Below are 25921 nucleotides of genomic sequence, written 5' to 3'. Positions count from 1 at the left end.
CGGCACTACAACCGAGGTGGGCGGGCACAGCTGATAGTCTGCAGACCAAAGCCCTGTTCAGTCAAGGAACTTGGGATGCAGTTCTGCTTGAGTTTAGACAATATAGAGCTTTACTGGCTTTAGACCTCTTTCTGCCACTGTGCCCAGGCAGGAAATCTAATTTGTAGCCCCACTCATCATCAAATACAACCTTTAGCTAGTCTGACCAGGGAACCTAAATAACCAGAGCACACAGGAAGCTCCACAGCCCATCCAACAGCCCTGTGTCCAGCGGCACTTGAATGGTGAGCACAACCCGTGGCTTCCCCCATCTGCAGAGCATCACCTGACAAGGGAATTCTGTGCACACTCTTGTCAATTCAGGTCCCCAAACAATGAGCTGTATAGATTCTGGAATCTATCCTGTTGCCCTGGCAGGGCAGAGAAGCTAATTCATAGCCCAATCCACTGATGAATATAGTACCCAGTCCTAACTATCTAGTGAGTCTGACCAGAGAATCCAGGCAACTGCAGCACCAAGCTAGCAGTCTTCTCCAAATGTTAGCCTCCCCCTGACCCCACCAGCCCTGCTTCCTCAGAGCTCAGCTTTGCCCAAAAACAGACTGTAATAGCAGGCCCTACTTGCACAAGGACATTACCAGCAGACACACCTAAAAACCCAAACTGAGCTGACTGGTAAAGAACTATCTCTGCAAAACAAACCTATAAATTATTAGTGTTTGGAAGAGGAGCATAATCGAATGTGCAGATACCAACGTAAGGAATAAAGGATCACAAATAATCAGATAAATATGACACCCAAAGGAAACTAGTAAAGCTCTAATAATTGATCCTAAAAACATGAAAACCTATAAACTGTCAAAGAATTCAGAATAATTCTCTTAAAAGAAGTTTAGCAAACTCGAAGAAAAGAAGCTAAACAAAATTAGGAACAATGCATGAACAAAATGCAAAGTTTGATAAGAAAACTGTGACCATCAAAAAAAACAAACAGAAATTCTGGAGTTGAAAAATACAGTAACAACTGAATTCAACCGTTTCAAAAGTAGACTCAATGATGCAGAAGAATCAGAGGCCTTGAGGATAGGACACTGGAGCAAAAAGAAAAAAGAAGAAAGCCTATGGGAATTATGGAACACAATAAAAAAAAAATTCACATTACGGTAATTCCAGAAAGAGAAACTAACAGAAAGTATATTTAAAACAATAATGGCTGAAAACTTCCCGAACCTGTAGAGAGAAATGGACATCCAGATCCATAAGGATAATTATTTGTGAATAAAGTGAATGTGAATAAGGCTACACTGAGTCATAATTAAATTGTCAAAAGTCAAAGACAAAGAATTTTAAGAGCAGTACAAGCGGTAAGTTATATACATGGGAACCTCCATAAGAGTATCAGCAAATTTCTCAACAGAAACTTTTCAGGCCAGGAGAGAATGGGACAAAAACTATCCTGCGCAAAACAAAAGCTAAGGGAGTTCATTACCACCAGACCTGCCTTACAGAAAATGCTAAAGGGAGTTCTTTGAGTGGAAATAAAAGAATACTAGTTAGCTACATAAAAATATAAAAAGATATAGTAAATCTCATTGGTAATGGTAAATATATAGTCATAGTTGGATTCTGGAATATGATAATAGTGGTACATAATTCACTTACAACTAGTTTAAAGTTTTTAAAAAATATAGTAAAATTAGGGGCACCTGGGAGGCTCAGTCAGTTAAGCCTCCGACTCTTGATTTTGGCTCAGGTCATGACCTCAGGGTCATGAGATCAAGCCCCACACTGGGCTCTGTGCTGAGCATGGTGCCTCCTTTAAGATTCTCTCTCTCCCTTTCTCTCTGCCCCTACCCTGCCGCTCATGGGCATGTGTGCATTCACTTTCTCTCTTTCTAAAAATAAATAAATAAAAAATATTTTTTCTTAATATGGTAAAAATACAGGGTGCCTGGGTGACTCAGTCGGTTGGGCGTCTGACTTTTGGTTTCGGCTTGAGTCATGGTCTCATGGGGAGTGGGACTGAGCCCTGCATCAAACTCTGAGCTCAGCAGGGAGTCTGCTTAGGATTCTCTCCCTCTGCCCCTCCTCCCACATGTATGCTTACTCTAAAATAAAATTTAAAAATCTAAAAAAAAATTAGTAAAAATAACCATAACTACAAAAATCTGCTATTGGTTATATAATGTTAAAAAAATGTAAACTGCAACAACAATGGTAAATGAGCAGTGACTCCAATTTAAAGTCACCGGCTGCATTAGCCCCTAACAAGAGAATCAGTTTGTTCTTTGAAGCCAGCCATTGACTTCTTCCTCTAGCTACGAAAATCTTAAATGGCATCTTTCAGTAGAAGGCTGTTTCATCTACACTGAAAACTTGCCATTAGTGTAGCCACTTTCATTAATTACCTTAGCCAGATCTTCTGGATAACTTGCTATAGCTTCTGTGCAGCATTGACTGCTTCACCTTGCACTGTTATGTTATAGAGATGGCTTCTTTCCTTAAACCTCATGAGTCAACCTCTCCTAGCTTCAAACTTTTCTTCTGAAGCTTCTTTACCTCGTTTAGCCTTCTTAGAACTGAAAATAGTTAGGACCTAAAGGGAATGTTGTAGCTGGTTTGATCTTCTATCCAAACCACTAAAACTTCTCCACATCAGTAGCTTGGCTGTTTTTCTTTCTTATCATTTATGTGTTCAATGGAGAACACTTTTCATTTCCTCAAGAACTTTTCCTTTGCATTCACAACTTAGCTGTCTGGTGTGACAGGCCTAGCTTTCAGAACTATCTTCATTTTCAACATGACTTTCTCACTAAGCTTAATCATTTCTAGCCTTTGATTTAAAATGTGAGACATGTGACTCTTCCTTTCACTTGAAAACACAGAGGTCATTGTAGGATTATTAACTGGCCTGCACTAGGCAAGCCCAAGGAAAGGGAGACAGACGGGGGGACGGCCAGTTGGTAGAACGTCAGAACACACCACAACTTATCAATTAAGTTAGCTAACTTACATGGGCATAGCCTATGGCACCCCAAAACAATTACAACAGTAATATCAAAGACCACTGCTCACATATCACCAGAAAAAAATACAATACTGAAAAAGTTTGCAAGAATTACCAAAATATAAAAACATGAAGTAAACAAGTGCTGTTGGAAAAATGGCGCTGACAAACTTGCTTGATACAGAATTGCCATAAATTTTCAATTTATTAAAAAGAAAAAAACATAGTATCTGCAAAATGCAATAAAATGAGGTGTCTTTACGTAGACAAAATAGACTTTAAAAATGGTAAAAAGAGACAAAGGTGGTTATAATATAATGATAAAAGTTCAATATATCAAAAACATATTACAATTGTAAATATTTATACATCCAACATTGGAGCAAATATATATTTAAATATATATATATATATAAAGCAAAAACTAACAGTTAAAAGGAGAAATAGTAATACAGTAATAGTTGGAGACTTTTAACTGCACTTTTAACAATGAAGATAGATTATTCAAAGAATCAGTAAGTAACCAGTGGACTTAAACATACTATAGATCAAATGGACCTAACAGATATAAACAGAAGAAAACATACTCCTATATCCTAACTAATATATATGTATTTACTTATAACAAAATTACAGCTTATATTTCTACGTTGATAATATTTAGAATATTTATGCTTCCATTCTAACCAACAACAGCACAATACACATTCTTCTCAAGTGCATAAGGACCACTTTCTAAGATAAACCATAGATTGGACCACAAAACAATCTTAGCAAATTCAAAAAAACTGAAATCATATCAAATACTTTCTCTGACCACAATGGCATGAAACTGGAAATCAATAACAAGAGGAAAACTTAAAAATTCATATGGATATTAACACTCTCCTAAACAACCAATGGATCAAAGAAGAAATTAAAGGGGAACTAAAACTTTTTTGAGATAAACAAAAATGGAAACACAACATACCAGAACTTGTGGGATGCAGCAAATGTAGTTCTAACAGGGAAGTTCATAGCAATAAATGCCTACATTAAGAAGCAAAAAAGATCTCCAAATAAACTACCTACCTCTTTGCCTTAAGGAACTAGCAAAAGAACAAAATGAGCCCAAAGTCAGCAGAAGAAAGAAAAAAATAAAGATTAGAGCAGAAATAAATGAAACAGTGAACAGAAAAATAATAAAAAAGATTAAACAAACTAAGAGCTGGTTTTTGAAGAAACAAAACCGACAAACCCTTAGCTAGACTAACCAAGGGAATAAAAAAAGAGGACTCATATCAACAAAATTGAAAATGAAAAAGGAGACATTACAACTGGTATCACAGTAATTCAAAGGATCATAAGAGGCTACTGTTGAAAAACTATATGCCAACAAACTGGACAACCTAGAAGAAGCAGAAAAACTCTTAGAAACATACAACTTACCAATACTGAATCAGGAAGAAACAAAATCTGAATAGACCAATTACTAACAAGGAAACTGAATCACTAATGAAAAATCTCCTAATGAAGAAAAGCCCAGGGCCAGATGGCTTGACTGGTGAATTTCACCAAATATTTAAAAAAGAATCAACACTAATCTTTCTTAAACTCTTCCAAAAAACTGAAGAGGAGGGAACACTCCCAAACTGTTTTTACGAGGCCAGCATTATCCTGATACCAAAACCAGAAAAAGACAAAAAGACACTACTAGAAAAGAAAACTATAGGCAAATGCCCTGAAGAATATAGATGAAAAATTCTTGATAAAATACTAGCAAACTGCATACAGCAGTACATTAAAAGGATCATTCACAATGAGTGGTGGGATTTATCCCTGGAATGCAAAGATGGCTCAATAAACGCTAATCAATGTGATACATCACATTAATAAAATGAAAGAAAAGAATCATATGATCATCTCAGTACACACAGAGAAAAGCATTTGACAAAATTCAACATCCATTCATAATGAAAACTTTTAACAGATTAGGTGTAGAAATAACATACTGCACTATAATAAAGGCCATAAATGACAAGCCCACAGCTAACATCATACTCAATGCTGAAAGGCTGAAAGCTTCTCCTCTAAGATTAGGAACAAGACAACAATGCCTGCTCTCATCACTCCTGTTCAACATAGTACTAGAAGTCCTAGCTAAAACAACCAAGCAAGAAAGAGAAATAAAAGGTACCAGAACTGGAAAGGAGGAAGTAAAATTGTCTCTTTACAGATGACATGATATAATATATAGAAAATCCTAAAGACTCAAACAAAAAAAGTATTAGATCAGTGAATTCAGTCAAGTTGCAGGATACAAAATTAACATACAAAAATCAGTAACATTTTTATACAACAGCACCACATTTTCTGGAAAAAAAAAAATTCTCTATCCCATTTACAATAGCATCAAAGACAAAATACTTAGGAATAAACTTAAGAAAATGACATGATATAATATATAGAAAATCCTAAAGACTCACACAAAAAAAGTATTAGATCAGTGAATTCAGTCAAGTTGCAAGATACAAAATTAACATACAAAACATACAAAAATCAGTAACATTTCTATACAATAGCAACAAATTTTCTGAAAAAAAAAAAAATCCATCCCATTTACAATAGCATCAAAAACAAAATACTTAGGAATAAATTTAAGAAAATGAAAGATCTCTACATTGAAAACTACAAGACATTAATGAAAGACATCAAAGACACAAATAAATAGAAAGGTATTCCATGTTCGTGGACTGGAAGAATTAATATTGTTAAAATATCAATACTACCAAAAGCCATCCATAGATTCAATGCAATCCCTATTCAAGATTCCACTGGCATTTTTTACAGAAGTAGAAAAAACACTCTTAAAACGTATATAGAACCACAAAAGACCCTGAATAGCTGAAGAAATCCTGCGAAAGAAGAACAAAGCAGGAGGCATCACACTTCCGGATGTCATGCTATACAATAAAGCTATTATAGTCATCAAGATAGTATAATAGGTCATAAAAACAAACAGACCAATGAAACAGAATTGAGAGCCCAAAATATGATCAACTAATATTTGACAAGGTATTCAAGAATACTAAATAGAGAAAGACAGTCTCTTCAATAAATGATGCTGGGATAATTGGCTATTCACATGTAAAATAATAAAACTGGCCCCATATCTTACATCACTTGCAAAAATTAACTCAAAAGCAATTAAAGATTTAAATATATAAAACTATGAAATTCCTAGAGGAAAACACAGGAATGAAGCTCTTGACATGCACCTTGGTAATTAATTTTTGGATATGACTCCTACAGTACAAGTAAAATAAAAAATAAACAAGTGGGACTACATCAGACTAAAAAGTTTCTGCACAGCAAAATAAATCATCAACAAAGTGAAAAGACAACCTACAGAATGGGAAAAATATTTGCAAACCATATATCCAATAAGGGATTAATATCCAAAATATATAAAGAACTCACACAACTTAATAGCAAAAAACCAAATAGCCCAATTTAAAAAAGGGCAAAGGGCCTGAATACACATTTTTCCAAAGAAAATATTCCTAAGGCCAACAGATATATAAAATGATGCTCAACATCACTAGTCATTAGGGAAATGAAAATTAAAACTATAATGAGGTATTATCTCACACTTATCAGAAGGGCCATCAAAAAAGATAAGATGTAACAAATTCTGGCATGGCTGTGAAGAAAATGGAACCCTCGCACCCTGTTGGTGGGACTGTAAAATGGCACAGCCACTACGGGAAACAGTATGGATGTCCTCAAAAAATTAAAAATAGAACTACTCTATGATCCAGTAATTCCATTTCTGAGAATACAGTTAAACCTCAAATAATGTGGAGGTTAGGGGCACCAACCCCCCCAACCCATGCACTTGAAAATCTGCATATAACTTCTGACTCCCCAAAAACTTCACTACTAACAGCCTACTGTTGACTGGAAGCCTTACCAATTACACTGACAGTTAACACATATGTATTAACTATAGTCTTATAATAAAGTAAGCTAGAAAAAAGAAAATGTCAAGAAAATCATAAGGGGGATGCCTGGGTGGCTCAGTCGGTTAAGCGTTTGCCTTCAGCTCAGGTCATGATCCCAGGGTCCTGGGATTGAGTCCCGCATCGGGCTCCTTGCTCAGCAGGGGGACTGCTTCTCCCTCTGCCTGCCTCTGTCTCGCTCTCTCTGATAAATAAATAAAATCTTAAAAAAAAAAATTTTAAAGAAAATCATAAGGAAAATACATTTATAGTACTGTATTTATTGAAAAAAATCTGCATATAAGGGGACCCACACAATTCAAACCCATGTTGTTCAAAGGTCAATGTATAGCCAAAGGAAACAAAAACATTAACTCCAAAAGGTATCTGCACCCCCATGTTCATAGCAATATTATTTATAATAGCCAAGACATGGAAACAACCCAAGTGTCCATCAATGAATGAAATGGAAAAGAAGTTGTGGTATATACATAGAATGGAATACTATTCACAGCCATAAAAGAAAAGATATCCTACCATTTGTGACAACATGGATGGACCTTGAAGACATTATGCTAAAGGGAAATAAGTCAAAGACAAATACTGTATAATCTCACTCACACGTGGAACCAAACCAAACCATACCAAATCAAACCCAAACTCACAGAAAAAGAGATTAGACTGTGGTTACCAGAAGGGAGGATGGGGGAGGGTGGGGCTTGGAGGAAGGATTACAGTCACAAGCTTCCAGTTATAAGATAAATAAGTACTAAGGATGTAATGTACAACATGATGACTACGCTAACACTACTATATAATATATAGGAAAGCTGGTAAAAGTTAATCCTGAGTTCTCATCAGGAGGAATTTTTTTTTTTTTTTTTTTAAAGATTTTATTTATTTATTTAAGACAGAGAGAATGAGAGAGAGAGAGAGAGCACATGAGAGGGGGGAGGGTCAGAGGGTGAAGCAGGCTCCCTGCCGAGCAGGGAGCCCGATGCGGGACTCGATCCAGGGACTCCAGGATCATGACCTGAGCCGAAGGCAGTCACTTAACCAACTGAGCCACCCAGGCGCCCTCATCAGGAGGAATTTTTTTTCCTTTTGCTTTTCTTTTTATTGCATCTACATGAGAATATGGATGTGAGCTGAACCTATCGTGGTAATCACCTCACAATATATATATAAATCAAACCATCGTATTGTACACCTGAAACTTATACAGTGATGTATGTCAATAATTTTTCAATAAAACTGAAAAAAAAGTATATAATGTTCAAAAATCATGAAGATTTAGCATTGCCTGGTCCAGGATGGAAGCAAAAAGTAAAACTGGAGAGATCAGTTGCAATAAGATTGTAAAATGTCCAACAGGCCAAACTAAGGACTTGGGTTTTCATCCTTAGGTAAAAAGAAACTGAGGAATAAAGAAAAAAAATGTATAATGTATTTAACGTCCTTTAAAGGCAGAGGAATAATTTTTTTTTAATCTTCCTGGCAAAATAGAATAGGCTGAGCTCAAGTGTAATCAGAAACAATAGATTTTCTAACAACTATATACTAAAAACTATTTGTTAGCTAATTCTATTTCATTACTTTGGTTGAAAGAGCAAAATTACCTGTCAAATCTCAAAAACATTCCTCCTCCTGTAGAGCCTCCACACAGCTAGGAACCCGTGGTCTGTGTGACTGCACACAGCTGTGCGACACTGCAGCCTTGTCTCCTGCCCCTTCTTTCCCTTGGCCATCCTTCAGTTTTAACGTGTCCTGGAGAAACCACCTGCACTCCCACTAGGTCCTCCTCTCTTCTATGCACAGCCAGTTCAACTGCATCCCCATTCCAGAACTGCAAATCCCTGCCTGATCCTATAGTCTAACTCTGTCAGTGAACAAAACCATAAAGCTTAATGCCACAATAATTTATTTTTGACATCGGCTGGCTTTGGGTGCCATAGGGTAATTCGTCTTGACAAATGTTTGTTGATAGGCATATTCTTCTTCCACTACTTCAAACTTTCACTATCTTTCTTAAAATCTGCAATCCAGTTTCTACTCATTAAATGATCTAGCTCAAAGAGATGCAAAGCTTATTAGTAAGGAACACATCAAGTTCCCTACCCTCTTTATTCACATCTGCATCCATCCTACATCTCTCCTAACTCCTCTCAGAAGAAAGTCACTCCACCTACACGAGGTTAGTATCTTCTAAGTAGATTCCATCCCTCTCATCTCCTCAGTGGGAGCTATCATCAGTTTCTCTATCTTCTACTCCTCCTCTTTCTCCCCTGCAACACCAATTTTCCCTCTGACCTTAAATTCATCTCTGGCTCTCACTTTTCTACATCCCTTTTCACCGAACACTTAGAACAAACTATCTGCCTCCATTTTCTCACCACTCTTCATTCCAATAATGCTAAAGTTAATGGACACTTTTCAGTCCTGAAATTTATTTGACCTTCTGTGGTATTTAATACAGGGGATGAATACTACCTAAAACTCCTCTGCTTTTATCTTTAGTCCTTATTCTCAACTCTCCCCCACCCACATACCCCTTGTATCTACGTACTGGCGTTCCCTTGATATTCTTCTCACTCTTCACTCTGCCTGGACAAGCTTATGCTCATTTACAGATTATACTACTACCTACCTGACATGGGCTTGGAAAGTAGTATTTCCATCCAGTCGATAGACAATCTCCGTTTGAGTAATAACCCATAGCCACCTTAATTTAACATTGGCTCCCTGTATACCCCTTGCCTACTTCCTCCTAACCTTCAAGTCTCCTTTAAAGGTTCTCTATAAAGCCTATTGGTATTTTCTTCTACCCAATTCAGAAACAGAATCACAGACCACACCAACTCTATTTCCGTAATCTCTTTCATTTCCTACTTCTCTCTTCCATCTATGCCTTGATTTAAGCTCTGTTTATCTCTCATTAAGATTATTCCAGGGGCATTTGGGTGGCTCAGTCAATTAAGCGTCCAACTCTTTGATTTCAGCTCAGGTCATGATCTCAGGGTTGGGAGACTGAGTACCGCCATCATGGAGCCTGCTTAAGATTCTCTCTCCCTCTGCCCCTCCCCCCCAAAAATAAATAAAGTAAAAATTTTAAAAAATAAAGACATTCCAATAGCTTCCTATCTGTCTTCTATCCCCAATCTCTCTTCCCTCATATCCACCCTTCACAGTTATCAAAATATCTTTCTAATGAGACAGTCTTACAACTCTCCTACCTAATTTGAGCCAATAGCTCCTTACTGCCTACCTCTTAAAGTCCAAATTCCTTAAACCACATAAGGCCTTTCCCCTACCCTTTCTCAAAATCCAGCTACCTGTGCATCTTACACCCTTTGTCCCCAACCTTCTACTTTAAATGCCAGCCAAACTGAACTCTCTACACTCTTTCATGTTGTCCGTCCCCAACTATATCCATATGCCCATCCCCAACTATAGCCATATGGAAAAATATCCTTCATCACCCAGTTAAATTTTTCTTTGTGAAATAACCATTGATGCCTAAAGCAGAGTAGGGAAACTCCTTTTCTGCTACTCTGACACACAGGACATGTTTCTGATACATCGGTTATCATGATATAACTCTATGCCTGTCCTCTCTACCAAAGGAACTGCCAAAGAGCCATGTTCAGTAAGTGTTTATTAATAAACAAATGAACTAATAAGAGTACAGAGTGTCCAAAAAGGTTTAAAATACAACAAAAATTATTCTCTCTGTTACCTCTAGATGTTCAGTCATTGGTTGACTAGGGAGAAATTAAGCATAGCTAAAAATGCTATGGATGGAAATAAATAATGAAAGGACAGTTGAGGTTTTAATCTCCCCTTAAGGCTGTAGCATTTCTGTACTACAAAATGGTAACAGTCACTCTCCAATGACACTCATCCTATTGACTGCCAACTTGTTAATGTAGCAAAAGTATAAACTAGGAATAAATCGGCTGCAATTCAACTTATCTCTGCTACATTTGGATTTAGATATTAAGAACCACTTCTTTTATCTCAAGCAATAATTAAAGTAAAGAAATATTTATTATCAAGCACTAACCATTAGTACTGCAAAGATCTTCCTTAGTCCAGGCCAAAAGGGGAGGTATACATTGAGCAATGAATTCTTTCTTGTCTTCTTTTGACAAAAACGGACACAGACTTTGAATGGTATGCATATTACCTTCCGTTAGTGGGAAAAAACTGTTTAAAGAAAAGGAAAAGTATGAATTATATTTATCCTAAACATGCAGTGGTTTCAGAAAATTCCTTCAGAATATTCAAAAAGACTAATAATGCCACTATATAAAGTACCTATAGAAAAAAAAGGAAACAAGAGATTGAGAGTTGCTGGTTCTGGATGATGAAAGGCTTCTAGTTTTTAACATAAGCATATATAACTTCACCCCCATGTATAATTTTTAAAAATTATACAACAATATATGATGATTATGTTCTCTTTAAGAGTCAACTGATTCATTTAAACAGTACCAGTAGTGTCCTTTCTACGAATTGATATTCATAGATGTCATATATATATACTTGAATTTTATGTTTATGTATTTATGTTTTTATTTATTATTAGTTTATGTGTTTATGTATTTACATAATGAGATCACTCTAAATATACTACTGTATTACTTGCCACTTACATTTTAGACCTTTCTACGTCAGAACATATAGATATAAATTACTTTCTATTTTAAAGCTCCATAACTAAATTAAGAAAAAAAAGAAAAATATTCCATACTATCATAATTTAACTATTCCCCTATCAGTGGGCATTGAAGTCTTTTCCCAAATTTTGCTCTTACAAATAAAGTTGCAATAAATGTCTGTGAGCAAGGTATTATTCTGCATATGTGCAAATATAATACTATTTAAGCTAGATTCCTAGAAGTAGAATTACAAGAGCAAAGGATATGAATGTATTACATTTTGATAATTTCAAATTGCTTTCCTAAAAAGCACAATCAATTTACACTTTCACCAAAAATGGACAAGTGTGACTGCACACTTAATGAATCTTCTTAATTTCTAGAAAGATGGCAGATAAAATGTGCTTCTTTTAATTTGTATTTCTATCTTTATTACTATGACAAATTCTTTCATTTTTCATTTTATAAATGAAATGACTACTGAACATTTCGTCTATGAATTACCTGTTAAAGTCCTTGACACATTTTTTAATTTGGATGGTTTTACTGATTAATAGAAGCTATTATGGATACTAAGTTTTTGTTAATTTGTAAAAGTTTTCTCCCATTTCGTCACTTGTCTTTTAACCATTATTTACTGCATTTTTGTCATACAGAAGTTTTCTTTTTCTAAAAATTTTTAATTATGGGTAAAATACACATCAATTTAGCAAATTAACTATTTTAAGTGTACAGTTCAGCAGTATTAAGTACATTCACACTGCTGTGTAAACCAATCTCTGGAAGTCTTTTCATTTCACAAAACTGGAACTCTACCCATTAAACAAGAACTCCCCATTTCCTCTCTCCTCGGGTCTTCGCAACCACCATTCCACCTTCTGTCTCTATGAATTTGACTACTCCAAGTATCTCATATAAGCGGAATCATATAATATTTGTCATTTATGCCTGGTTTATTCCACTTAGCATAATGTCCTCAAGGCTTATCCATGTTATAACTTGTGTCAGAATTTCCTTCCTTTTAAAAGCTGAATAATATTCCACTGTATGTGTATACCACATTTTTTGATTATCCATTCATTTATTGATGAGCCCTTACGTTGCTAGAAGTTTTCATTTTCACAAAATGAAATATCTATCATTTCTTTTATAGATTCTGAGTTTTTGTGCTTTGCTTAAGATCTTCCTCGTAACAAGATTATATAGAGACTCTTATTTTCCCTTGATACTTTTATACAGATCTGTTTTACATTTTACATTTACATTTAGCTTTCATCTGGACTTCACTCTGGTGTATAATGTAAGAGAGGGGCACTTTGCTATTTTTTTCAAACATACCCAGTTTTCCTAACATGTATTACTGACTCATGCCTCTAATTTGACAGGCCACCTGCATCAAACACTAAATCCTCATATCTGCATGGATTAGTTTCTGGATTCTGTATCTTGATCCACTGATTTGTCTATTCACCAATTTAATACTGCTTAATTATTATATTGACAAGGCAAGTCCTTTTCACTTTTCTCTTTCAGAGATTTCCTACTGATTCTTCCCCCCCCCCCCCCACCAACTCTTGAGCATTCTTCCTTGAAAGGCAGTTTGTCAAGTTTTTCAAAAAACATTGCTGGAATTTTGATTGAGATTACACTGCAATTAGATTGACACAACCATTTTTACAATTTATCTTCCCACCTTCTTTTGTAATCTTTACTAAAGTTTTATACTGTATTTTTTTGTTGTTAAATTATAGGTATAGTTTTGTTGTCATTTTGAATAGAATCTCTTTTTTCCTATGCCATTTTTAATATTGTTTGTTTGTTTATTTGGCAGAGAGACAGAGAAAGCGAGAACAGAAACACAAGCCAGGGGAGTGGGAGAAGGAGAAGCAGTCTTCTATTATTTATTTATTTGACAGAGAGAGAGAGAGAGAGAGCGAGAGCAGAAACACAAGCAGGGGGAGTGGGAGAGGGAGAAGCAGGCTTCCCACCGAGCAGGGAGCCCGATGAGGGGCTCGATCCCAGGACTCTGGGATCATGACCTGAGTTGAAGGCAGACGCCTAACGACTGAGCCACCCAGGCGTCCTATGCCATTTTTAATTATTACTACTGAATAAAAAAGTTTTTGATCTTTCTGTCAAGTGTAAATCCATCGTTAGTAATTAGTTCTAATACTCCTCTAGTTAATTCCCTATTACTTTTATAATCAGAAAAAAATTAAATTATGCTAAATAAAAAAGCCAATGTCTAAAGATCATATGGTATATGATTTCATTTATATAACTTTCCTAAATGATAAAGAGAAGAACAGATTGCTTGTTGCTGGAGATGAAAATGGGAGGAAGAGAGGTGGCCCTGGTTATAAAAGGGTAACACAAGGGATCCTTACAATAAAGCTGTTCTGTCTCTTGTTCTGTGGTAGTGGTCAGACATGTGAATTACATAGAACACACACACAAACAAATGAGTACACGTAAACTTAGTCAATGGATGGTATCAATGCCATTTTCCTGGTTGTGAAATTGTATTAAAGTTATGCAAAATGGTATCACTGAGGGAAACTGAATGAAGGGTATATGGAATCTCTTTGTATCATTTCTTACAATTGCATGTAAATCTATAACTACTTCAAAATAATAAATAATAAAACATTTCTAAATACTAAAAAATAGAAATTTAGTTTACAATTCTACTGTACCAGAACATATACATATTGTTTCAGAATTCTTGGTAAATCAGAAAATTCGAAATGCCTCTTGGTAAATTTCAACTAAGTGTTTGAGTGTTCAGCTTCTCTAATATGACCAACTCTAGATCTCTAGTATGTCCAAACCCATAATCTATTTCTTTGTCTTAAGAACACATTTATCACATTTCTATAGTATTTTTCAACAGGATGATCCTTATTAAAGAGAAGAGTAAGTAACTTTTCCTATCACTTCCAAATAGCAAATAAAGTAATAGAAGAAGGATGTTAGGGAGGGGAAAAAGAAAGATTTCTACCAAAAAGATTTCTGGGGAAAAGAGAGCAGGTTAACAAAATGCTTTTTAAACCAAGTATAAAATTCCATAACAAAATATTATAAAGTTAAAAATACTTATAAAATAAGGTGTGTCCCAACCCTAAAACAACTGAAATTCTTTTAAAGTCTTTAATTCTCTCAGGGTGCCTCAGTGGCTCAGCTGAGGGGCGCCTGAGTGGCTCAGTTGGTTAAGCCTCTGCTTTCGGCTCAGGTCCTGGGATCAAGCCCCACGTCAGGCCCCCTGCTCAGCAAGGAGTCTTCTTCTCCCTCTCCCTCTATGTGTGCTCGCTCTCTCTCTCTCTCCCCCCACCAAATAAATAAAATCTTAAAAAAAAAGTCTTTAATACTCATTTCCTCATTTCTTAAACCTTGTTTCCTTGATTGATTAGAGATTATTCATTAGTTGGGGTTGCCAAAGTGACCAAATACAACAAATTACAAAGTACAAACATTTTAAATCAGAATACCCTTCTTTTCTCCTATAATGCCGTTTTACTTCATCAGATGAAACACTTCGGGAAAGGATCAACTTAGCAATAATGAGAGACCAAAGGGTGCCATTTTCCATGGATCTAAAAAAAGAAAAAGAAAAAATCCATTTTCAAAATGTTTAAGATTTTTAAAGACTGTTTGCCTGATTCCTTTTACAGAATTAAATAAATCACCTTGTAAGGGTATTAATTCACATAGGGCTTTTGCCCCCAAACAACTGCCATTACTGAATGGACTGGGAGGCTTAGGCTTCCAACACTCCTGGTACTGAGCTCTCATCCCCAAACCCTGCAAATCCCAATAGGGGAGATTAGCCTTGAGGACCAGAGACTGCAGCTGGGAAAAGGACATATTCCACAGGACACCAAGCCTGGTTAATGCTGAAGAACCAAGGAGGTATTAATATCAGCCAGGGAAAGTTCTGAGTGTCGAGTATGTGGACTGAGTTTGCAGCAAAAGATGTACTCAGCCTGGGGCCCCTGATACCACAGAGCATACTCAAAACACTATTGGCTAGTGAGAAAAAGAGAGAAGCAGTTCAACACAGTAATTTCAACAGGCTAAATACATAACTGCTATAACCTGTATGACTGCTGTCATACCTACTTCCTCAACTAGGCGAGAGGGTTCTGTGGTTATAATCTTTTTTTAAAAAAATATTTTATTTATTTATTTGAGAGAGACAGAGATAGTGAGAGCACGAGCAGGAAGGAGGGGGAGAAGCAGACTCCCCACTGAGCAGGAAGCCTGATGCGGGGCTCCATCCCAGGACCCTGCGATCATGACCTGAGCCGAAGGCAGATGCTTAACCAACTAAGCCACCCAGGCGCCCCTGTGGTTATATTGTTAAGACACATCTGTAACAACATGCAAAGTAAAAGCTTAGATTTGAGAGTAGTGGAAGGATGGATCACAGATGACAAAACAACTTCTATAAGGTTTCTATTTCTTTCATTGTCATCTGTCCCATTCTTGAATGTATTTATGGATTTAAGAACGTAAGCAAAGTTCAAATATCTCCCCAGATGAGTAAATTGAGTACTTAGAATCCACAAAGTATTTATCATTAAGAATTGGGTTTAATTTAGGGGCACCTAGGTGGCTCAGTCGGTGAAGAACCTGCCTTCGTTGGGCTCTGGTCATGATCCCGGGATCCTGGGACCCATCCCGGAGTCAGGCTCTCCGCTCAGTGGGGAGTCTGCTTCTCCCTCTCCCTCTGCCCCTCCCCCTGCTTGTGCTTTCTCACTCTGTCTCAAATAATACATATTAAAAAAAAGAAAAAGAATTGGGTTTAATTTAGACCAATCCTCTGACTGAAAGATTAGTACAATGTGAGCTTACATTTTACAGAAACAAAGCCAAAAATGAGTAAAATAATCATATAAAAATGGATGTTGAAAGGGATTCTTACCTGTTAAATAACAGCTGTAAAAGGCCAGAAGTATTACCAAGTCCACATAAGTTATCATACGTAATATTCATCTTTTGAAGCATTTCACAAAATCCAGTTAGGAAAATAGGTGGATTGTCTAATTCCTCATACCACTGCAGTGAATAGAGCAGTTCTGCAACTATAGAATGGACGACACATCATCAAGTGTATTCTGTGAAGAGGCCTTCTATCACTTTCACTTCTGTGTCCCATTTTCTAATACTGCTATGCCCACCAGTCTCAAAGTATCTATGAACTGATTTTCAAATCTGCTTTGAGATGTTCCATGATAATGAAACCTGAAAACATTCGATACAAAATGAGTCTCTTCTCCCAAATCTTACTTGGTTCCTTTTCTGATTAGTTAAGAATGCAACTAGCCTAAGTTACCAGAAATACCGGAAGAATCTTCCTACTATTTTTGCCTCAAGTGGTAACAAGTTACTTACAGGACAAACCACTAATGGACCCAACACCTGAAATGAGAAGTTCAAGCCAATGTTAAGGAATGGGAAATACCATGATATAGTAAACAGGGCGTGGACCTCGGTGACAGACTGGTCTGGATTCAAATGAGCTGTACATACAGTTATCAATTAGAGTACGAAAATCTGCCTCAGAGAGTGCTGTGAGAATTCAATGACCAGTACTATCACAAAACCTAGCACATCATAGTAGATTTTAATACATAATTAGTCACAACACTCTCTTATAAAGCCATGTATGGATTTTGGAGTCAGAAGACCTGAGACCTGGTTCAAAATCTAATCCTATCCCTTCCAAGCTAAGTAACTCTAATCAAGTCAAGATAAGAAAACAACAAGGTGAGGAAAACAACAATAATATGTGATAGGGTTGATAAGAAGATTAAATACATAATGTTGTCAGTTTGTAATTAGTAACACAATTAACAAAAACAAATATTACAAAGATCATTACTCCAATTTCCAGTTTTGTTTTTGGACAGATTCACTCTATGGGCAATGTAAACTGCAGACTGATCTCTTTGCCCTTAACTGCCTGTGGAGCTGCTAGTCAGAAGAGGGGTTCCAGCTTTCCTCCCCAGGGCATATGTTCTCTTCTGCTACTAACTATGCTACAGCTGAAGGCTTACAAACTGACTGACAGAGAAATTATGCAAATCCTCTGTACCTTTAATACCATTTTGTATAGGTCACTCTGCTTCCTACAATTCTACACCATTTCCTGGAATGGGGGAATTTTTTGTTTGAACCTCTACTTGCCAAGAAAAAAAGTGTGTGCGTGTGTGTGTGTATGTGTATACATACATCCCTATGAACACAAAGGTATAGTGGTTCAAAAACTGAAAATTCAGGATCCTTGATGAAATGTTAGACTCACTTAACCATTTTCTTTAAGGATATATGCCATAGGATCTACCTGTATCAATGTCTTGCCAGCTTAAGTAACTGATCTTATACCAAATTCTGCTCTATTGCTAATAAGATTATAGCAAGATTTCAGTATGTTTCCATCCAATTTGCAATTTACCATTCACCACTCAAGTAACCTCAAGTTTCTCATCACTAAAACAGCTAATAGGAATGGAAGATTCTTATTTAAATTGCAGGTTAATCAAAATTCTTTCAAAATTATAATTATTTCAAAACATTTCTATTATATCTGAATGCTCATATATACTTACTTATTTTCTCAAGCTCATTATTTTCTAGGACTATTTCCTTTTTCAGTGCAACTAATATCATTTTGCTCAATAATGCTGAAGTACACAAATGGCTGGGAAGTTTCTTTGTATCTTGTTCTTTAAAATCTGTTTTGAAACACTCATAATTCAAACTCAATCTTCCTTCTAAAAGAGGTCTATGCAACCACTGTAAAAAGAATACATGAAATTATATACAAAATCATTAGATATTCTAAATTATTTACTACCTATGCAGTTAAGACAGGGTACAAAAATGAAATTATTAGAGTATCTTCAAAATGTTATTAGAATAACTTCAAAAATGAAGTTATTACTAGTTTATTAGTAAAATCACAGAAGCCTAGAAGTTTGGGTTTTACTTTAAGAAATTATCAACATGTGTATTTAAGACTCCTTCAGGACAAAACTAGGTCTAATTCACCTTGTACCATGGCAACTGCCACTGTCTTACAAACAACAAACATACAATATATGAGCATTCAGAGACGTAAAGGCAAAGCAATATACTCATTTCATTTACCTTTTTTCTCCCCAGAAAAAAAACAGAAGATAGTCATTTTGTTTACTTTTTTCTTCCCCAGAATAAAATAAAAATGTTTAAGCTTGCACAAAGTCCAAAGTTCAGAATAAGATAAGCACTGTCCAATCTCAAACATACCTGCATAGGAAGAGACTGTCTCATCTTTTCCCATTCACTGTTGCTTGGCATTACACTTCCAATATACACTCCCAGAAGATTAGTATCTTCACTTTCTAGAAGCATATTTAGCAAGTCATCAACAGCAGACAAGAGGACTTGAAGACTGAAAATAATGCAAACAATGTAACTGTTACAGTTATGCTGTGACTAACTTAACACCCTGGTACACATTAAATACCCTGTGGCAGGTTAACAGTTTACCTGAACAAAAAGACTAGTAAAAATGAAGCTAAGCAACTCCTCTACCCTATATCCAAAATACACACAGCCAAATTGTGGATTTAATCCAACATTTATGATCTGAAATTGAGTGCTGCTTCTATCTCAGAATGAATGGAACTTGACCTATTTCAGATCAGATATTTCTGAAATACAGCTACCTTATTGTATGAAAAAAACCATGACGTTCAGCAAAATATATGACCCAACCCTAACAGCCTCTGGATGCATTCTCTTGGTTTTCACTTTTACATATGGATTTAGGCATGAGGTGTGAAATATATTTGCAATTCAACACCTTTAAACAGTGGCTACCTGGCCCCCAAAATAAACAATGAAGAATAATCACTATGTGTGGTGGCCATGAGGGGTCATGGTTATAATCCACACCAGCCCACAAGACACAGGATGGCACCACCATCACATCACTGAGCATAAATTAGGAGTCCAGCAGATATGCTAAGACAAATCACTCTTCATTTAATGGAATTTAAATGAATGATCATTAAAACAAATTCCTTTTGGAAAAATCTTTTTGTCTGGATCTTCTCTTCAAGTCCTATAGATTTCTTATATAACAAATCATTTTTCACAGTCATTCACACTAATCATGGGCTCTTATTTAAAGACAGTGATCAGGTATTAAAGAGAGCAAATGAGCATAAAAAATGTTACCTTTTGATATCCAAAGATGAAGACTGAACTTGGTTCTTCAGCCACAGAGCAGACAAACATAGGAAGGTACTCTGTTTATATGTATTGCCAGTTTGGTGGATCAATAAATTCACACCACAGAGCCAAGTATTTTTCAGTTTACAGACAAGAAAGTCTAAAATCAAGATGTCAACAGTAATTTGTAATCCCTATGAAGCAACTATAATCAGTACAAAATGTCTGAAATAACTCAATGTAGACTTAAGATTTTTAAGATACTGCTAAAAAAGGAGAACATAAAATTTTGCCAAAACAAAATAATGGTCATAAATGTGCAATAATACAAGCTAGCTCATGCCATGTAAATACAAACATGTTAAGATTTTTAAAGTTAGCTTTCTTCTGCTCTGAACTTATTTATAAGAGCACTGTCCTTTTGGAGATGTGAAAAATATTATACCTTTTCCAAATAGAGAAGTTAGTATAAAAGAGAGGAAGGGTATAAATACTAGTATTTTTTAACACTCCTTTCATAATTAAGTCTCGATTAATACATAAGGCAATATAGTCCTTAAAAAGGCAATCTCAATTTCATTTCGATACATACCAACAGTGAGGAAGAGAAGGAGATATTAATTACCACCACCGCCCCCCGCCCCGTTAATGAATGTGGAGATATTGAGGCATCAAGAAATTAAGCAACTTGCCAAACCACAGCCACTGAGTGAAGGGGTTAAGATTCCAACTCATCTATCATGGCCCCTTCTAAAACTGTGTCTTTGGTATCAAGAAAGAATTTAGACATAATGTCTACAGACATCTTTAACTTGGTTTCTAAAGCTCAAAGTGTTTAAGATTTGTAGCCCTTTACTCAAAATGCCTTCAACTTTCAAGTACATTATGATTCAATTAATAAAGCCTGGGCACTTATACTATGAAGGTCAGAGCTGGAGATTCCCAACAAAACATTTGAGCAGTAAGCTATTACCTGGCAAATGTGTTTTTTCTTTGCTCTGAGCACATAACTGAAAGAGAGTTAATAATAAGTCTTCAGATGATGGCATTAGCGAACATCCTTTTGCTGAGCTGAAATAGTTATAGGCCACATCACAGATAAAAGACACTGACGAGTCGTTATTTTCAGCTTCTGACAATTCCTTTGCTTTGGATAAAGTTTCATGAAGTTTAACAATAATTCTTTCAACATATACTTCTCCAATCAAGTAATCTAGAGAAAAAAAGTTCACAGAGACAAAAAATTTTAAAAATATTAACAGTGTGTTTTTTATTACCTTACTTTGGGTTAACAACCACTTAAATCTTTCTGTGTATTAAAAAAAAATGTAGTAGACAAAAGAAAATTATATCAATAAATCAATCTGATCTCTCACACATAAAAGCCCTAATGTAAAAAAACAATTTTAAAGTAAAAAAAAAGCAATGCTCTATAAAATTAGTGAACAGCTTTGCTATTCAAAACCCTTTAGAATATAAAACTAAAAATATTACAATGTCTTCCAAGTCATGCTAAAAAGATTAATAAACATTTAGGGTGCTTATAAGATTAAAATATCTGAATGAACTCTTGTTATTCTTAATCAATTACATGCAAACTTTGCAATATGGAATCCCCCCCAAAAGCAAAAGATTTATTTCCTACTAAACAAAAGCCATATTTTTGCCTACCATTTTTAATGTGTTGGGATAATACCAAGCTTAGAAGAGCCCATCTTTCTGAGAAGTAAGATTCAGAAGATACTGAGGATTCCAAGTCCTTATTACAAAGATGATCTGCCAAGGTTACCAATTTCTCTCCAATGATTTCTCCTTTTAGCCAAGGAGTTACTAAAGCATGTTTATCTGAACTAGAACATGCCTAAAACCATAAAATCAAAGCAAAGATTAGAAGCAAGATCAAAAAGTATATCTACCTAAAATATTACTTGTACCATATTACCTCCCTTCATCATCATGGCCCCAACACTACCCCCACTCTTCCTCAAGTTCTAAGAAGGCTGGTATTGTCCCTGTTCCCCACTAAGCCTTGCTTATGTACACTTTCATGCTTTACTCATGCTATCTTCCCAACCACAAATACTTCCCCTCTTCTTTACTTATCAAAATCCCATCCATTCTCTCAGAATCGTTACAAAGCCCACCTGCTTTACGAAATCTTCCCCATCCACTCCAGTCCATACTCATGATTGCTTTTCTCTGAATTTCTAAAGCACTTACTGGATTGTATTATTATTTATAATGTTTCATCTGTGTATGTCTTGTTTCCAATGGGATTGTAAGTTCCTTGAGAGCAGAGACTGTCTTAAACTTCTTTGCTATCAACACTGCAGATACGTTCAGTGAATAATGAATGGATGAACTCTGAAGACAGATTTTAAAATGCTCTATATTTTAAATTTTTGTTCATTAATTTTACTAAAATTAAAGAACAACCATTATTTAATAGTTGTAAGTTGCTTCAATATGAACAATGGGCCTTATTATTTCCCTTAATTCTCTGCAACAGTAACTGAGGCCAGATATCTAACAGCAACTGGTTTATTTTCATGGAGTGGGGAAGCAAGGAAAAAAAAAACTGTAAATCCACCCCCAAAAGCATGCTGATCCATGTTTCCAGAGCTTCTTTTGCTTTAGGGCTGACAAGAAAGGAATTTGCAACTTGGTTCATTTCAAAGCAATCTGGAAAAAAAAAAAAAATCCAAGTGCGGATTGGGTGGTGCCTAAAAAACTGTTTATCCTCTTATTTAAGAAACTGTAGGTAACCAGGACTTTTATTTTAGCCGAAGCTTTACCACTATTCTGGCTTTATGACCTTGGACAAATCTCTTAACCAACCTGAGCCTCTTTCCTCATTTTAGAAATGAAGATTAACCTAGAAAATCTCAAAAGTCCTTTTCTGGTTACAAAATTCAGGTTTGTTTTTAAAGAAGCTGACCTTATAACTCTGATCATAAAGTATAAAGTTGCATAAAAACAAGAAAAACTAGAGTCTATATAGCTATAATATTGGCTTTCCTAATACAGTTTACTAAATAAAACTGATCTATTTTAAAGAATCCAGGAAATAAACTTCTAAATGTCTCTCAAGTTAGCAAGACATGAAGTACAATAGTTAATGTTTTAACCAATCTACAGAAAGAACCTGACCAGCTTTAAGGGGGGGATGAAAAGACCAGTTAGTCATGGAAGTATAAGAGGCAAACACACCCATAACTTCTAAACTCTACCCAGGAAGAGGATAGTCTTCCAAATGGATATGAGTATTTGAGCTACCTGGCAAGTACATTCCTAAGTTAAAAATGGGTATTAGTCTTCTCTTATCAAATTATTAACTCCTTTTGCTCTGATTCTAGACTTACCAAGTAGCTTTCTGATAATTTGGCTTTTCATGTACCCTGCCTATAGAAAGAGAAGGTACTGGATAAACTAATGAAATGTTGATAAATTATATTTCTCATTGAAAAACAGTAAATTAATATTCTGTATTTATTCTGTAAAAAGAAACTATTAGGGGAAATAGGGAGTTACTATTTAATGGGCATAGAGTTTCAGTTTTCCAAGATAAATTCTGGAGACTGGTTCACAATACTATGAATATCCTTAACACTACTGAACTGTAAACTCAGAAATAGTTAAGATGGCAAATTTTGTTATGGGGCTTTTACCATAATTTAAAATAAAGATACGAAAAAAAACCTTATAAATTAAAAAGTTATCTGTGTAAAATTTAAAAATAATAAAAAATGCTAAAATAAAAAAAATTTTAGGTAACTAGTCTAAACATTTCTAAGGTTGAAAAGTATTGCATCATTTACATCTTTATTAGGATAAAACACTTAAGCCATTTTTAAAACTTCTAAATTGCTTAGGTTCCTTGATTTCTTTTCATTATTTCTATCACTAATTTTATTTAGTTAAGTGGCAATCAGACAAAGCCTGGAAGATCTTAATTTGCCTGTATAGTATTCCAGAGTAGGACAAACTTAATTTCTTGAAGTGTTCTAGCCAAAGCTAAAACCACTCAATCATTTCTATAGAAGAAAAGGTAACTAGGATAAGGGTAGAAACCTATAGTCTTAATTTAAAGGTAATCAAATGTTTAACTCTCCCTTTGTTATCTGCTAGGGGAGAAACACTGGATTTTCCAGAGCCTAGTCCCTCTTTGCTGATATTCCTAACCAGAAAAATAATACTAAAGAAAGGCAAACAACAAAAGCTTTCCCAATTATGGGAAGAAAGTTACGATAAGAAGGAAGTTCTCTAACATAGACACCTGACCACATACCTGCATGTGAATAGGATTGGTTTTAATTTTTCTATACCCATAAATACAAAAAAGGAGAAAAAGAAAAAAAAAAGTCACTAAGATACCTTTTCAATGACCTGAAGAATAGAATTCCATTTCAGATCCCCCTGAAAGAGGAAAAAGAGTTAGAAATAATCTGCTAGAAGGAATGAAGTCACTATGTAATCACTACAAAACTAAAACTTTTTTAGCTACTCCAACTTTAAAAAGTACAGACTAAAAAACTTTGCCTTTTATTACCAAGCATTTGTCATCTTACCATTCTTACTGAACACATACCCATAAGTCTCATACACCTCCCCATCACAATCAAGAATATATTGCTTGCGCTCGCTTTGGCAGCACATATACTAAAATTGGAAAGAATATATTGCTCTTCTTTAAACAGATATTCACAGCCAAGAAACCACCCAAGAATAACCTCCATGCAGGTCTCATTCTACTTGTCAATAATTAGTGTGGCAATGTAAACCATTATAGTTTAAAGAGATACACAACAACAATACCTCGATGAGATCATCCAAGACATATTTTCTTTCCATATTATTGTCACAGCAATGGAGAGCACTGTACAAAATGTCCACCAAGAAACCAGCTTCCTTCCTTGGATCTTCGTTTAGCCAACCAATCAGTTTCTGGTATAAAAACCGCACTGCAGGATTTTTTTGTGCAAGTCTGGCTATTTCAAGAGGTTTAGCTTTGACAATACTCCATTTTTCATCACCTAACAGCATTTTAAATACCCGGGTTGAAGAGAAAGAGCTAAGCAGAGTAGAAAGGAACCTTAGATGTTGCTCCGACTTTTGCTCATTGACATAATTAAAACTCATCACTGCTAGTTTACAGACCAAGTCTTCCAAAGGTTTCTTCCTTAGCGGCGATATAAGGTCTGAACAATTATGAGTGAGAGAAGGTTCAGTCATTAATTCAGAGCCTTCACTGTTCTCGCCTTCTGAGGAGACACATTTTTCATTCTCTTTATTACCTTCTGGTAGCTCATCAGTAAATCTAACCTTGCCAACTTTTTTTTTATTTGACTTCAGTGAGCTCTTTGGCTTCTGCAGGACCTGTAGCAGGTCAGATACACCTGACATGGATTTCACATCAGCTTCTGGCTCATTGATTTTCTCCACACAGATCTCGGAGAGTCTTTCCCAAAAATTCAGTAGCACTTTGTCCAAACTGTGAGCTGTTTTATCATCTTTTTCCACATTTGCTTTGGTTTCCCAGGAACTTAAAGTTTCTGCTAAATGGTTAAACAGCTGCCCATCTTGCAATCTTGGGTCTTTGAGAACGGCATCAATAAAAGGAATCAACTAAAAGAGAAGGTAGAAATAGAAAAGTTCAGTTTTCAGGAGCAATAAAATTTAAACAAGGTATTTGTAAAAAAATAAGTAAAATGAAATAAACAAGGGCGGGGGGGCGCCTGGGTGGCTCAGTCCTTAAGCAGCCCCCGACTCTTGATTTCGGCACAGGTCAGAATCTCAAGGTCTTGAGATCAAGCCCCGAGTCAGGCTCCGAGCTGGGCATGGAGCCAGCTTAAGATTCTCTCTATACCTCTCCCTCTGCCCCTCCTCCCACTTGCTTGCTTGCTCTCTCTCAAAATTAAAAAAAAAAAAAAAAAGAAATAAACAAGGTATTTGTAAAACATTATAAAATTCCATATTTAATAACTGAAAAACATTGATTTTTTTCCCCCTCAAAACTCTGAAGAGTTAACTTGAAGATCATTTTCATATCATAC

At 35.6% G+C, this 25921-nt stretch overlaps 1 protein-coding gene across 2 annotated transcripts in view; it reads right to left on the bottom strand.

Moving 5' to 3' along the window:
* The window catches only part of LTN1 (listerin E3 ubiquitin protein ligase 1), a 62318-nt gene that overhangs the window by 19549 nt on the left and 16848 nt on the right, over window positions 1-25921 (bottom strand). For both annotated transcript variants that reach the window (XM_078055017.1, XM_036111252.2), the window contains exons 10-19: window positions 24684-25493; window positions 24243-24284; window positions 21540-21729; window positions 20842-21081; window positions 19875-20028; window positions 18939-19083; window positions 18260-18446; window positions 16573-16732; window positions 15137-15241; window positions 11051-11193 (exon numbers count right to left, since the gene is read on the bottom strand). In XM_078055017.1, the coding sequence (XP_077911143.1) occupies window positions 11051-11193; window positions 15137-15241; window positions 16573-16732; window positions 18260-18446; window positions 18939-19083; window positions 19875-20028; window positions 20842-21081; window positions 21540-21729; window positions 24243-24284; window positions 24684-25493 (2176 nt within the window). The remainder of the gene's footprint in view (window positions 1-11050; window positions 11194-15136; window positions 15242-16572; window positions 16733-18259; window positions 18447-18938; window positions 19084-19874; window positions 20029-20841; window positions 21082-21539; window positions 21730-24242; window positions 24285-24683; window positions 25494-25921) is intronic.

Source organism: Halichoerus grypus, chromosome 1 (assembly GCF_964656455.1).
Source record: "Halichoerus grypus chromosome 1, mHalGry1.hap1.1, whole genome shotgun sequence".
NCBI classification, from domain to species: Eukaryota; Metazoa; Chordata; class Mammalia; order Carnivora; family Phocidae; genus Halichoerus; species Halichoerus grypus.
Note: the sequence above shows the minus strand (reverse complement) of the source record. Positions and strands in the feature narration are given on the sequence as shown.